The sequence below is a fragment of the Rousettus aegyptiacus genome, unplaced genomic scaffold, assembly GCF_014176215.1.
Source record: "Rousettus aegyptiacus isolate mRouAeg1 unplaced genomic scaffold, mRouAeg1.p scaffold_m13_p_10, whole genome shotgun sequence".
Classification (NCBI taxonomy): Eukaryota; Metazoa; Chordata; class Mammalia; order Chiroptera; family Pteropodidae; genus Rousettus; species Rousettus aegyptiacus.
In genome coordinates, this window is record NW_023416285.1 from 92266860 (window position 1) to 92282273 (window position 15414).

Sequence of the window (15414 nt, forward strand, 5' to 3'; positions counted from 1 at the left end):
CAGGAATGGCAATGCTTTTAAAGAGACATGTCTGAAAAGAACACTGATTTAACATGTAAGACAAGGTAAAAAATATTTTTCTAGATAATTTCTCATTAATTTAGGTACTCTAAAAATGGCAACCTCATTAATATGAGGCAAACCTAGCTTATGATTTTATTAGCTCGTGTTGGTTGTTTATCATATACCCTGAACGGAATTGTGGTACTTAGGGGCAAGATATTTTATATTTTGTAAGTGGATTTAGATGATAAACACCTCAAATATATGATTAGATTGGCGTCCTGAAATCACTGTTGAAAAACAGTACATTCCTTTAGTAAGTCATGGAAGACAACTTGTACTTTTAAGTACCTGAATGACGCTCAGCTGGACACCACTATTGTTTTGGTATGATTAATAATTACATAAAAGTAAATTTAGCATCACGACCTGATGATATACTCAACCTTGGCCTTGAATTGGCTGCCCCCTCTCAGTGCCCACTTAGCGAGGATGTGGAGCAAATGCAACTCAAATACATCGCTCCAGAGAAGGCATGAGAACATGGACAGAACCCACACTATCATTTAGAGATCTTCTTGTCCAACCTTACTCAAAATACTTCCTTTGATACTTACTAATGAAAGAAAATGTTTTCCTCCAGATTGGGAACAATAACAACAACAAAATCATAAAGACGGGAATAACAGGCAACATCTTAAGATATCTATAAAAAAGGTGCTAGACTAATATGTTAAGTTTCAGTCTGAACCTAGGATACAAGGTCAATAAACAAAAATGTATTTCTATATACTAGCAAGTAATAACTGGAAATTAAAATGGAAAAAATACCACTTATATCATCAAAACTATGAAACATTTAGAAATGAAACATGACATAATATGTATGGACTGTACACTGAAATTACTAAACAGCATTGAGAAAAATTAAAAAGACCTAAGTGGAGAGATGTCTTTATTCACAGTTAGAAAGTCTTAATATTAATATCAATTCCCCCCAAATTGAGCCGTAGATTAAACACAAGATTCCAGCAGGGTTTGGGGCACAGGAATTAACAAGCTGATTCTAAAATTCTTCTGAAACACCAGAAAAGATAGATCTAAATTACAGTGACAGAGGTCAGTGATAGCTGAGAGCAAAGGATGTAGGCTGACTGGGAAGTGGCATAAAGCAACCTTTTAGGGTGAAGAAAACATACCGTTATCTTGCTTGTGGCAGTGGTTACATGGTGTATGCATTTGTCAAAATTTACTGAACTGTACACTTATAATATGTGCCTCCTATGGTGTGAAATTGAGATCTCAATAAAGTTGCTTTTAAAAAGTACTAATAGAGAAGTCTGCTCGAGCGACACTACAGACTTGATTCCAATTTTAGTTGCAACCCATAATTTTCGAATCACGTTATCAGTTTTCTAATCTGCAAAACGGGGACAACTCTCCACCTGGTCCTGCTTTGGGAAATACTATACAGCTGCTCCTAATTATGTGTGGATTCACCGAGTTGCTAAAATTGATTTGTAAGTACAAAACCAAGCTATGCGGTGCTTTTGTGGTCACAGATGGACACGTGCATGTGCAGAACATGAGATATCTGTTCCTGCTCTCCAGCTTTTCTGCAAAATATAAGTCGACATTGCAGATATGGTCTGGCCCATGCAGGGTGGGGAAGGGCAGGGCAGGTTCTTTTCAATTTTCATAAATTCCACAGCTTTTCCACAAACCATGGTCAACGTAAGCCAACTAATTTCTTCCATCTTTTGTGCTTCTCTATGATTTTCTTTCGACGTATCGTCATTTCTTTTCTCAATACTGGCAAATAATAGAATTTCATTTTTTTGAGCCATCTACTGTTCTTGAGAGCTGTCATGTTTCCAAACCTTCACCTACGGGATCAGAGATATCACCGATACAGAGGAAGCTCTGATGGGTTGCTATCAGGGACAGACTTAGGTGAACAAATTTACTCTCCTGGTTTTCAAAAACTGATGTTATCAGACACGTTTAATCTGCATCAAGCTTTACTTCTATCATCTATTTCCACATGGAAGTCCAACTTATGCACTCTCTTCCTATCAACTTTGTCGTACGCATCAGTTGACTTGTAATATTTTAAAAAGTTGAAAATTTGAAAGTTTTTAAAAGCTGAAACTTTTAATGTTTTAAGTTCTCTTTGGAGCTGATTCCATACTAATCATTGAAAAGCCACTTATTTCCTCTAAACAGAAAAATGCAGCAAAAAAAAAAAAAAAAAAAGAGAAGGAAAAAAGAAAAAATCTATTATGAAGATCAGAACAGAACACACTCAGGTAGGGCATAACCAGTTTTTACTTTGTATTCTTACTCTGTTTTGATGGTCTGTGATTACACAATAAGCCCTACGTTGCCAATGATGGGATAAGAAAAACACACAATTTGGTTTTATACTAAAGCATTTAATACACATTGTTAAAAAGGGTAGAATTAAAAGGCTGATATCACTGATGAATCCTGTTTTCAATGCAAACAAGTCACCTACCCCTCTGGCCCACCTGTCCCCTCTCATTCCTCAATATTCTAAGAAATTGTGTACGTGCATACACACACACAGAAACATACAAAAAAAACACCTCAAATGAAAATTCCCCAAGACCTAAACTAACTCAGTAGTAATTCAATTGTATTTTGATATTATTTTAAAATTTAAAACCAAACTTTAAAAAAGGAAGGCATCCAGATTCAGGTCGCCATTCACCTTTACAAAAATACCACACTACTTATACACAATATCAATACACACGTACCACACTACCTACACACAATCTCAATACACATGAATATGGAGGACTTGGATGGCACCCTTGGTTCAAACAAGAACATGTTCTCACATAGGAGGAGCATTACTCAAACGACATGTAGTTCAAGTTCCGGGCAGCTGCTTACTTGTGACCTACTTCAATTACATAGCTCTAAGTTTAAAGGACAAGCAAATAAGCTACTCTAAATAAAAATATCACAGTTTCAAATACTTTCGGTTCTTATTAAGAATTAAAGTTTATTCTTTGTTAGCTAAAAAAAAAAAAAAAATTAAAAACCCCAACACCTCCTGGAAGATAAAATACTCCTAAAAATAGAGTTATTAGCAAATAACCTTGGAGGAACACAGGGTCAGACACAGTATCTTCTATCCACACAGAGAGGAGTCTGATGGAATCTAACACACGTGAATTTTACTTCTGGCCCTTATACACCTAAATCAACCATCTCTCACGACCACCTCCCATAACTGTTATATTCCTACCATAACATCATCTTGGGGAAATCTAATCTATTTCTAGCTAGAGTTTTAATGGCAATATAATAATCGTACCAATTTACCCAATTTTTTGGTGTATCACCATTCACTTGGGTCAAATGGTATTTGGAAAGTCAGGTTGCCCAGGCAGAAAAATCTCCAGGTGCAATTTTTTGATGGTAATTTGCTGGGTCTTGACCAATAATTCTTTTTTTTTTTCCTTTCTCCTCTTTAATCCCTCTCCGCCCCCCACCCCCACATTTCTATCCCTGACCTATGGATGTTGCCATCTCCCCTTAATAACTGGATCTCTGAAGGCAGGACGTCTCCTCCCACGTGCTCGCAGGGCACACCCGGGGCCTGGTGCACCCAGGGTATCTGACTTATAACTCTTGATGGGTATAATAAAGTATATGTACAAACGTCGAACTCCATGGATTCTGTCTTTAGGAGTGTTTCAGTCATGCTTCACAGCTTCTCAAATGTGGCACTCACTTTGGTTAGAGGTTTCAAAGTTTCTTTAAGCTGTATTTCAACAAAGCCTACTTAAAAATAGTACGATTTTAGGTATTTCCACTACAGAGCTCCACAATATTGAAAGGGCACAGAGCCACACAAATGTGAACTGAAATGCCAAGTAATTCAGTGACTTAATCAATTTCAAAGAAACGGAACAGAAAGAAGGAACCTGGCTCATAATATCAGTACATCAAGACTCTACTGAGGACCATGATAATAATGATCTAAGATGACAAAAAGCTACATATTTGTAGAATCTGAGGGCCGAAATACACATTTCAAGATTATTAAGTCCAACCTTCCTTATTTCCAGATAAAGAAACTGAAGTCTAGAAGTTAGGCAACTTACTTGGGGTGAGCTAAATGAATTCTCCTGCCTCCGAGTCCACATGAACGCTAGACCCTTACTGTGATAAAAACGCAACACTACACACCCTGTAACCCGACAGATACAGAAACACAGCTCTTGATTTACCTTCCAGTTTCTGGACAAAAAAATTGTGTGAATGCAGCCATCAGTAGTACTAAGAACACAGAAGACAATGACATCTTGATTGTCCACTTACAGGTTCATGTTAAATTTGGTGTCAAAGGAAGTAAGTAAGCAAAGATTATAGGCTTAACAAGTATTTGTTTTGACTGTATCGATCAGGAACATGGCAACACAGAACCAGTACCTGCTTTCCCAGAACCGCAAGAGGCAGTGCAGGTTGTGGGTATCTGTTTGAAGTCGGGGCTATTTAAGGCTATTCAGAAATTTGGCATGCTCTTCTCCTCTTGGTAACAGGGTTTCTCCTCCTATCTTTGGACCTGTCTTTTCCTAGGAAAGTGAAAATAGTTTTATAAGAAATGGCTCAACATTATTTGCTTGGGTCACTAAAATTAGTCACCTCGCAAATGACATACCTTGAGCATTCCGTCTCGTTCCCATTTGAAGAGCCCACAGTTACTGAAAAAGAAGGAATGAGATTTACTCATGGTGGGTGAGTCCAATCCTGAGAAGGGATGTGGCTACAATGCAGAAAGATTACTTCTACAAAGTTTACTCTGGGGAAGAAAGAGAAACAGAAAAGAAATACAGAGAAATGGTGGCAATATGTCTTTCACCTGGGATATGAGAGGGTCTGGGGCCAGAGGACTGACCTACTTGCCTGTCCTTCTTTCCTATATAGTTTTGTAGTGGAAGCCCTGACTTTTCTTTTTCTTTGGAATGCAAATGCCTGACTTAAGCTTTGACTGCTGAGCATCCATATCAAAGAGGCTAACTCAATAATAAATGTATTGCTGGCCACAGGACCAGAGGAAGACCCAGGTAGCCCACCTCCCAATCACTGAAGTTCCTTTCAGAGATCTCTGTTAATTTTGACAACTGACCATTTGGGCTATTTGTTTTCTCTTTTTGCGTTTTAAAATCCCCTATGTTTCTTGTGTTTTCAATTCACCAATAAAGAGTGAGCCCTGAAAACCTCAGGCTCCACCCTCGACCCCAATAAAAGCAGAACCCTAGGCCAGTGTACTCTTTCTACCTGAGACCTCACTGTGTGGCCCCAGGTACACTGTGTAATTCTCAGGTCTTGTAAGTAATAAATCTGACTCTTTTCAGAGCTTGCTAATTGTTAATGCTAAAGAGGATCTTGTAATCATAGCAAGAACCACTCGGGCAAGTTTGCAACACTGGTTATTGACAGGCTGAGACCATTACAAACAAGGTTAGACTCTCCTGCCCTGGGAGTCAGCAGAGCCTCTCCATCACCTTGCCCGTCTAGAGACTGGTTCAATGTCTACTGAGAGAACTTCTGCAGCTCACTAGTAGATCAATGATAATATTATGAAAAAGGTCGCTGTTCTAGTCCGGGTCAGCAAAAAATGCAACCTACAGGCCAAATCCAGCCTGCTACCTGTTTCTAGAAATGAAATTCTATTTGAACACAGCCGAACCCATTTATTTGTGCATGACTGCTTGTGAACTATGACAGCAGAGCTAAGTCACTGTGAAAGAGAACACGTGGCCAGTGAAGCCGAATATATTTACTATCTGGCCTTTACAGAAAAAGTTTGCCTACTTCTGCTCTTGTAGAGCTCAAGCATTGACAAGAGAAAGACCAGAGAAAGCAGCTGTTCTTACAAAAGTAACAGTGTCACCTGGAGGCCGAAAAGGCATCTTGTTCCTCCATTTCTGAGCTGTATTTACTGGTCATCCTTAATAACAGAAATTTCTTTTGATACTCAAGTGTTTTACATGAGCTGTTGTTACAATAATCTGGAGAGAAGTCAAGTATCAACATACATGGAGGTACTTAAAACAATTGTACTCTAGACTCTAAACAATTCACGAATCAGCTCCAGACAAGGTGACGACGTAGCACGAGGTTCGTGCCCTTTGCTCCCAAATCAATTCTGCAGAAACTTGCAGTGAAAGGAAGAATGGGTTCCAGGAAGCAAATAACCAAAATCAAACAAGCAAACAAAAAGAGAGTGAGAATATCCTGGTGAGACATCCTTGGGAAGTCTAAAGATGATCCTGAAATTGCCTCAAATTACGAAGGATCAACATCATACACATTATGTCCTATAAGAATAATGCAAAAAAGGTAGAAATCAATGACAAAAGAGATCACTAAAATCAATTCCATGTATTTGAAAATTAAATATTACTAATCCTCGGGTCAAAGAGGCAATGGTCAGGGACAGAGAAAGACACAGAAGTCATGTTAACGTTGGTGGGATCCTGCTCGAGCAGCACTGCTCAGAGGGCAGAGCTACTGGCCGTGTAATAGGTCTGCTCACACCAGCGTCAGCACAAACGCGTGAGGAATGCCTTGCTCTACCCGACGGCCATGCCGTTACAACAGCTACCACACCACGATAGCTAGATGTCACGACACATAAATGTCACGACGGCTACGTCGTCACTAGGCCATAGGAATGTTTCGGCTCCGTTATCATCTCGTGGGGCCACCATGGCATATGCGATGTGTTGTTGACGGAAACGTCGTTATGTGACATGTGGCTATACATGAACATGAAGAGATGACATCTGACAAGCTGCATGTGATTACCCACCCTGAACTCCATGCTGTGCTCTATATGTGAATAATGCCCGACACAGCAACTCACCTCTATGTATATCCAAAGTTCTGCACAAAAGTAAAACAAAACAAAACAAAAAAACTCCTTAAGAGTAGAGAAAAAATCCCTCTCCTAACCCCAACACACACATATTCCCCAACCTACCTTATGCATACTTCACTTATTCATTCAATAAACATTTCTGAGGACCTAACATGGGCCAGGCACTACAGTAAATATTGGGGATAAGCAGTGAAGAGGGCAGGGTCCAGCAGCTGTCAGAAGAAAGGCCTGACCGTTACACAGGACCGTGCAGTGTTTCAACGGAAAAGCATCACGCGGGATGTGGGTTCAAGCAGCCCAGATGGGACGAGGAGCCCCGGGCAGTTCTTGTACCTGCAGTGCTTCTTGGGAAGCCTGTCAAGGGAGATACATCTGCTTCCACAGGGACACTTGAAAAACCTCTTGATGCCATCATGCCAGTGGTAGTCATGCTGCTCGCTGACGCAGGTGTCTGAAGGCTTGAAGTGGGTGTAGGCGCACTGCGTAAAACCAACAGGGGGCACGTGGTCAAGAGCCCTGAAGGAGAAACTGGCTGGCTGCTACGAGGGCAATCTGCTCTCCCGTCACCCCCCGGGTGCTTGCTGGTTGGTGCAGGGACCTTATCTTCTAGTGGCAGTTCCTGTGTCATGTTTGCACCAGTTTCTGGTCAGGCATAAAGTACACAATAACCTTCTGTGACCTCAAGACAACAGCAAGGGCAGAGGAAGAAAAGTACAGGAAACCTCTTGATGGCCTATCGCAGGTCTGGCCTCTGGTCTCTGTGGTCCCTTGGTTATAGGATACTGAGGCATGGGGCCCATCTAGGAAGGCGGATCTGACAAGACCTCTGGAAAGGATGTAAGCTTATAACTACTCCTACTTTTCAAGCAGCAAAACCAACAGAGACGTATTAATTCACTTAATGTTGATTTTCAAAAGGACTGAGAATAGGAAATGGTGGGTGAAAGCCGAAATAGGTGCTGGGACAGTGCAATGTTAGTTTCTGCTAATTACGCAAGCCTTGATAAGTAACTTCCAACTTTGGCGATCTCCAAAAGGGCAGAGCAGAGTGCTATGCCAGCTGTGGCAGGTGGAAAAATGTCCCTCTTCCCTAAGGAAGTACACACCCTATTTCCTAGAACCTGTGAGTATGTTAGGTTACATGGCAAAGAGGGATTAAGGTTGCTAATTGTTGATTTTAAAACCAGGAGATTATCCGGGATTATCTGTATTGCCCAAAGGAACCACTTCTGTCCTTAAAAGAAGGAGTGGGGCACAGAGGAGGAGCTGGCGGCGATGCCATGAGGGCTCAAGCCGCCTGCTGCTAGCTGTGAGGAGGCGAGAAGGGGCCACATGCCAAGGAATATGGGGGGAATCTAGAAGTTGGGAAAGGAAGGGAAATGGATTTTCCCCTAGAGCCTCCAGGAGGAAACAACCCTGAGGACACCAGATTTTAGCCTCGTGAGCCCTATATAGTTTTCTGACTCACAGAATGGTAAGATAACCGGTGGTCGTTTGTCAGAGCAGCAACAGGAAACTAATACGCCAGCTATGTCCTTAGGCTTGCCACTTGGTAGGAGTAAAAGCTGTCATCTGAGGTAAAACCTTTACTTATTTTCCAAGGTCTGAACTTTCTCAAGGAAGCCCTCCCTATGGTGGGTAGTTCACGGCCATCCCCTAAAGGGGAATCAAAGGCTTTTAAAGGAATAAAGATAGATAAAATTGTACTTGGTAAGTTAAGCCTCTTCCTCCTTTAACACGTGTGCTGGAGATCGATTGGCGAGGCAGGTATAAAAGGAGATGAAGAAATAGTAATGGAAGAAATAGTGCTCAGCAAGAGCTTCCTTTTTATTTTTTCCCATTTTCTATTAATATTGAGGAATAAGGAATTTGTTATTTTCTAACAGACTTAGGGTAAAATATTGATTAATAATTCACATTCTGCCTTTAGTTCATTAAGCCCTAAGTAAAAATGGACAATAGCAGTTGGTCATCACATGTGATACCAGATCAAGTCATTTAACCAGGGGCTGGGAACCAGGGACTCAGGGCGCGTAGAAACTTGAGAAAGAGGCAAAGGGATGTTAGAGGCACATCTGTAGAACCGGGAGCTGTGGTCAAATGAGGGGAAAACCTCATTACAAATGCTCCCCCATCAGGCTCAACTGCCAGATCGGCAGGAAGCCAGGTCCCAGGCTACTAGGGGCAGGTTGGTTTCCAGCCTAAATAAATGACCTAGGTGGGTTTCTGGTCCCAAGACACGAACCCACATCCCAGAGACCCCCCCACGCCCTGCTGAGCCACAACGGCGTGAGACAGGGCCCATGGTCGGAACCGTCCCCTGCACATACTGTCTTGCATGTCACTACTCGACACTTCACTTCTTTGATGTTCCTCATCTTTTCTTCCATTTGTTCTTTTTTTACCAGTGGTTCAAAATAGAGTTCCTGCATCTCAGCCTCGGCCTGGAACGACAAGGTACATGTAAAAGTGAAAAATTCTCCAGTGAGCTAGTCCCAAGGACAAGATAGGGAGTGATATCTTCAGGCACCAGCTCCCCCACCACCACCAAAAAAAAAAACATTGCTGCCAGGTGCAGATAACAAACCTATCTACCAGGCCCCGTTTGCTATAAGATTTGGGTGTCCCCCAGAAACAAGATATCTTTGTACTAGATGCTAACAGCTAGCTTCTGCTTTTGTAATCTGCTTGCTTGCTTGATAGAAGCCCACCAGGACGTAGTTTCAGGCTTTATAAGCTGCCTCGTCTGGAAGCTTGGGGCTGATTCTCTGACCCTCGGCCAGCTAATAAAGGCTCATAATTAACCTCAATTGGCTCCATGGGTCTTGGATTCGAACGCCCCACAACATTTGGAGGCCCCAGTGAGATCTCTCCAGCGGGGGAAGATCTCCTAAGACCTGCAACCCCAGCCACCTTGGGCGAGGACCTGCCCCATCTAGGGGACAGCCGCTGAGAGACGTTTCTTCAGCCCCGGACACCAGGCGGACCCGCCCAGGAGGGCTGGCGGACAAAAGGTACAATTCTGTAACAACTGGGCACGAGCCATCTGGAGCAGCTTCACCGGTGAGTCAGACTGCACTACAGGTATCCAGGTTTCTGGGTATCTGTCGGGGAACTAGTGGAAGGCTGGACGCAGCAATACTTCCCTAGTTTGGTCAAGGTCTGAGACATCAGACTTGACTCCTGGTATTCAGGTTCCTGGGTGCACTAGCGTTTTGTGTTACCTGTAATTTGTCTTGTCTGTCCGGACTGGTCAAATGGTACTGCTACCCTCCTATTGCCTTGGTCTTCATAAGTTTACTTGCTTTGATTCTTTCCTTAGGTCTGGCCCCTGTGGCCCCATCTGACTAGACTCTAGGGCTGAGGCTGATCCTAGCCCTGGCTTATCTGGCTCTTGTGGGAATTCTCTCCTTTTTTGCCTGTTTTTACTAACACGGGTCAGGCTTCTTCCTTGAATTGTCCTACCTACCTCCAGTACCTCCTTACCCATTTGAAGGATTTCAGGAGACGAGCCTAAGCTTATGGAACTAATGTCACTCCCTTTAACCTGCAAAGGTTCTGCCAGTTAGATGGCCCACATTTAGAACAGGGTGGTCATCAGAGGGGTCACTCGACCTGTGGACAGCCTTTCGGGTGCGGAGTATTATCTATGGTAACCACAGGCTTCTTTTAAAACAATACCGAAAGGTTTAAGTTGGCATTTGTGGGCACTGGGGATGCACCGGAGATTCTGATGGCGGTGACTTCCATCTGACGTGCGCCTTCGGTGTCCCTAACAGCCTGCTGGGTGCTTTGCATTGCAGCGGCATTTAACTTTTGACAACGTTCTTTCGTTCAGTGGCTCAGCACCTGTCATGTGCCTGATGCACAGTGGTAGGGTGCTCGCTGTTTTTTTCATTCTTGTTTTGCAGATGAAGAAACTGAGGTACAGGAAGTTTAAATAATTTACCCAGTGATGGAAGTGAGTTTGTTTTTAACGTTGAAAATACAAGAGCTGAGGAAGCTAATAGGGGCCTGTTGGGCTAATCCTTCTTTATATTTTAGATTGGAGCAGGGAAGAGCAGTTAAGAAAATGGTTATGTAAATAGCGATTAAAAGCAAGATGCCATTAAAAGGTAGTGAAGGGATGAATGTACATTTGCATTAGAGATTTGAGTCTAAAGAGTGACTAAACATAAATTTGATTAAAGGTTTACAAAGTATCTGTAAGACAGAATTCTAAATAATAAAGTCTTCCTTCTAACTAGTTCTTCAGTTTAAGTTAGAATTTATTTTTATAGGAAAATAAATTTGTAAAAGAGCTCTGCTTTAATTGGTTTAGAAAGAAATAAGCACTTATAGATAAATTAAGTCTTCCTAAAATTGTTGGAAAAATAGAAACTAATCCAAATGTTTTGTTTTGTTTTATCAAGTCTACATGATCTGAGATAATCTTTGGTAATAAGGATAGTTTAATACTGTAGGTTAAGTAAAAATAGGTATGTCTTCAAGTTGTCAGACACATAATTTTATTCTACCCGTGTTTATTGGTCAAATAAGTTTATGTTATTTCTACTAGTTGTTTAAGATTATAAAATTATAAATCTAACATAAAAGCTTATAAATTAGTCTTGATGTTTAAAAATAGTTTCCAAAATCTTTTTGGCAAAATACTTAGTAAAGTTTAATGATAGATATTCATTGACTCTCTAGATCATTTCCAAATAAGAAAAATATACTGAAACATAAATTTATCTATTTTTGGACTCTTATTACAGAATGTGTTAGTAAACATACTCTTACCATATTTTTACAATTTTTGAAAAATTGTACTGTGAAAAAACATATGCCTTTAAAAATTATAAAACTGGTATATTCATAAATTTGCTCATCTATTGAATGTTAACTAAGAATAATACAAGTAAAAGAAGGAAAATAAAATGTTTTGAAATATGAAGGATGTGTTTTTAAGAAAAAGGAGAGTAATTTTATCCTAAAATAGTTTCAGGTTATTTAAAAGTTGTTCTGAGGCCAAAAGAGGAAAATAAAGGACAAAAACATAAGTAAATATATGAAGTTGTAAAAGAAAAAAAACAGAGAAAATCTTGTTTTATATAGTCAAGTTGGCTAAAATTAAATGTATTTATCATAAGGTTTTAAAATGAACTTTAATATCAACAGTGGACTGACACAAAACTAGAGTTTGGATTATTGGTCTGTTCCTAATAAGAGATCATAAAAGATTTTTCTTTATCTGTGAGCAATACACTTAGGAAACAAAGATTCTATATCTTATCAAAATAATTTATTGTTTTATAGTTTTTATTATGTCTTTGGTTATTTAAAAAAATTGAGTCTTATTAAGAGTGCTAAGGTTTTTTTATATAGTTATATTTATTATCACTTTGGTTAAATAGATAACTAAGTATTCTTTCATAGTGACCTGTGATCCTATTTAATCAGGTGATCAAACCTTGTGACATTACAAAATCTAAATGGGATCTTTTGTTTTATCTCCAAATAACTTTGAGAGTTCCCAGAGGGCACCTAGAAAATCTTGAAAGTTTAGTTTTGTCACTTTGTAAAAGAGAAATGTTAAGCTAATTCAATCTACTTGATACATTAAATTATATAAGAAGCATTATCAAGTAATAAATGATGCTTAACCTTCTTTAGGTTACATTTTTATACATACATGTTACCAATACAAGTGTTTCAGAAATTGTAGAAAGTTCTTAGAAATTTGTCAATATCTTTGCTATTTATATGTCCTTGTATAATAATATCAGTCATAATTTCAGTTACTATAAATTGTTTATGTCATGAATATCAAGAATAGTCCTGACTATTATGAAACAAAGGGCTTATGGAAAAACAAAGGGCTTTAGGCCATGACAGTAAAACTATTACAATAATTAGATAGCTATGATTTGAGTGAACACGTAGTCTTGATATTAAAATTAAAATTTCGGATAACAGAAAAGATCTGCATAACTAAAAACATCAAAACCCTTCTTAGAGAAACCACAGGGACTAATCTCTCCTTTAGAGACTATTTTCTTTACCCATCAGCCTACCTGGGATGACTGTCAACAGCTTCTCCAGGTCCTTTTTGCCTCGGAGGAACGAGAACAGATTCTCTGAGAGGCTGCCAAGACTGTGCATGACCCAAATGGGCAGCCCGCCACTAATCCCATCTGCATCCACCATGTCCTCCTGTACACGCCTTAGGGCCCCAACGCCGAACAAGGTAAGGAGGCTCTTGATCGGTATCACCAGCTTCTGCTCCAGGGCCTCCGGTCTGCCGCCAGAAAGCCTACTAACTTTTCTAAGGTAAGGGAATTCATCCAGGCCAAGGGTGAATAACCGGCAGCAATTCTAGAAAGACTCTTAGAGTCTTAGTGGTTATACATCCCTATGACCCAGAGGACCTAAATAATAAACCTTGCTTTTGTCAGTCAGTCGGCCCCAGATATTAAGAAAAAAAGTAACGAAGGAAAGAAAGGTTTAAAGACAAGAATTTGACTGAGCTAGTTGAGGTAGCCCTGTGTATCTTCAACAACCGAGATAACATTAATATCACCCAGACTAAAAAAATGACTAAAGTCCTACTTACAACAATAAGCCCCACATTCAGTTCCTGAAAACTACTGCTCTCAACCCGGCCACCCTGCTACCAGATGACAACCCCAAGCAGCCCATACACGACTGCCTCGAGATCCTAGAAAACGTCACCAGCACCCGACTGGACCTGACAGACGACCCCTGGCCAAATCCAGAGGCTACTCTTTTCACAGATGGAAACAGCTTCGTCACAGAAAGAATCAGGTATGCTGGGGTGGCTGTAGTGACTAATAAGACTGTTATTTGGGCATAGGCTCTGAGCCATGGAACCTTAGCCCAACAGGCTGAATGAACTAATAACAGTGACCCAGGCCTTGCGGTAAAAAAAAGACTGTGAACATTTATACAGACAGCAGGTATGCCTTTGCCACTGCCCATATACATGAGGCCCTATATAAAGAACGAGGCCTCCTGACTTCAGGGGGGAAAAAAAATTAAAAACAAGAAGGAAATTTTAGCCCTCCTTGAAGCTATCTGGCTGCCAAAGAAGGTAGCAATCATTCATTGCCCAGGGCACCAGAACTCGGGCTCTGAGGTAGCACAGGGCAACTCCTTCCCTGATCACACAGCAAAGGAGGTTGCCCGAAAACCAGTGGGGCCAATGGACATTCTGTTGGCCTACCGCCCAGGGTGCTAACGGACGCCCCTACCTACACTCCAGGGGAAGTTAAACTATGCAACAAGCTGAGAGAAAAAGAAGAATCTGCTGGGTGGATTAGGCTCCTAGATGGCCGCATTGTGGTACCTGAGGCCTTGAGCCGAGACCTCATAACCCAGGTTTACTAGAGCACTCACTTGGGAGGGACCAAGTTGTTTAAACTGTTGAAAAGAGACTATTATATTCTGGGGCTACAACAAATGGCCAAGCAGGTATCGGCCCAGGGCCACATCTGCACACAAGTGAATCCAGGTCCCTCCAAGAGAGTACAACAAGAGACTAGACTTTGTGGACAGGCACCAGGGAAACATTAAGAGTTGGACTGCACTGAGGTCAGCCTGGGTACCTTCGGATTCAAGTACTTACTTATGTTCACTGACACCTCTTCAGGATGGACTGAAGCCTTCCCCACCAAGCAGGAGATAGCTCAGGTAGTAGCAAAGAAATTAGTCTCAGAAATAGTGCCTCGATTTGGCCTGCCCATAACATTGGGGCCTGACAATGACCCAGCGTTCACCGCCTAGACCAGTTAATCTTTAGCCAGGGTTCTAAGAATTAATTAGAAGTTACATTGCATTTATAGGCCTCAGAGCTCAGGACAGGTAGAGAAGATAAATAAGACCCGGAAAAAAATTTTAACCAAGTTCAAATTAGAAACTGGCAAAAACTGGGTAAGGGGTAAGCCTCCTTCCCTCCCCTCTGTTAAAGGCACGATGCACCCCCTACTGTAAAGGGATCACACCTTATAAAATCATGTTTAGAAGACCTCCTCCACTTCTCCCCAAACTAGAGAAAATAAGCTCACAGAAATCTGTAACTTCTCCCTTCCTAAGTCCTTACAGGCTCTCCACCTAGTGTGGCAAAAAACTCACCAGTTAGTCTCCACAACTAGAGTCCCAATTCAGTCTCACCCAGCCACAACCTGCCTTGCCTGAACCTCACTAGGAAGGACCCTTCCCGGTTTTAAATTTTTTTTTTTTTATGTAAATAATTAGATAAAGTTTTTGGTTGTTCTGATATATTCATTTGCTACATCAACCATAGTTTCAGAATTTACCTTTTAAACAGCCTAGTTTCAGAATCGGTAAAATAAACTAAGGACCTTGTATATTAATTCATACATGTAACACTAATGTGTTCATAAAGCATAGATCTTGCTTTAATAGTATAGCTTTAGGTGAAACTTGCTGTTTCTAGGCTAACCATTCAGGTATTATCAGAGATA

General features: G+C 40.9%; 1 protein-coding gene across 2 annotated transcripts in view; it reads right to left on the reverse strand.

The window, feature by feature from the left end:
• Window positions 1-2313: 2313 nt before the first annotated feature.
• MCM10 (minichromosome maintenance 10 replication initiation factor) overlaps window positions 2314-15414 on the reverse strand; it is a 36587-nt gene continuing 23486 nt past the window's right edge. For both annotated transcript variants that reach the window (XM_016134421.2, XM_036228181.1), the window contains 4 exons: window positions 9259-9372; window positions 7262-7407; window positions 4703-4745; window positions 2314-4616 (listed from right to left, as the gene is read on the reverse strand). In XM_016134421.2, coding sequence (XP_015989907.2) covers window positions 4533-4616; window positions 4703-4745; window positions 7262-7407; window positions 9259-9372 — 387 coding nt within the window. In that variant the 3' untranslated portion in view covers window positions 2314-4532. The remainder of the gene's footprint in view (window positions 4617-4702; window positions 4746-7261; window positions 7408-9258; window positions 9373-15414) is intronic.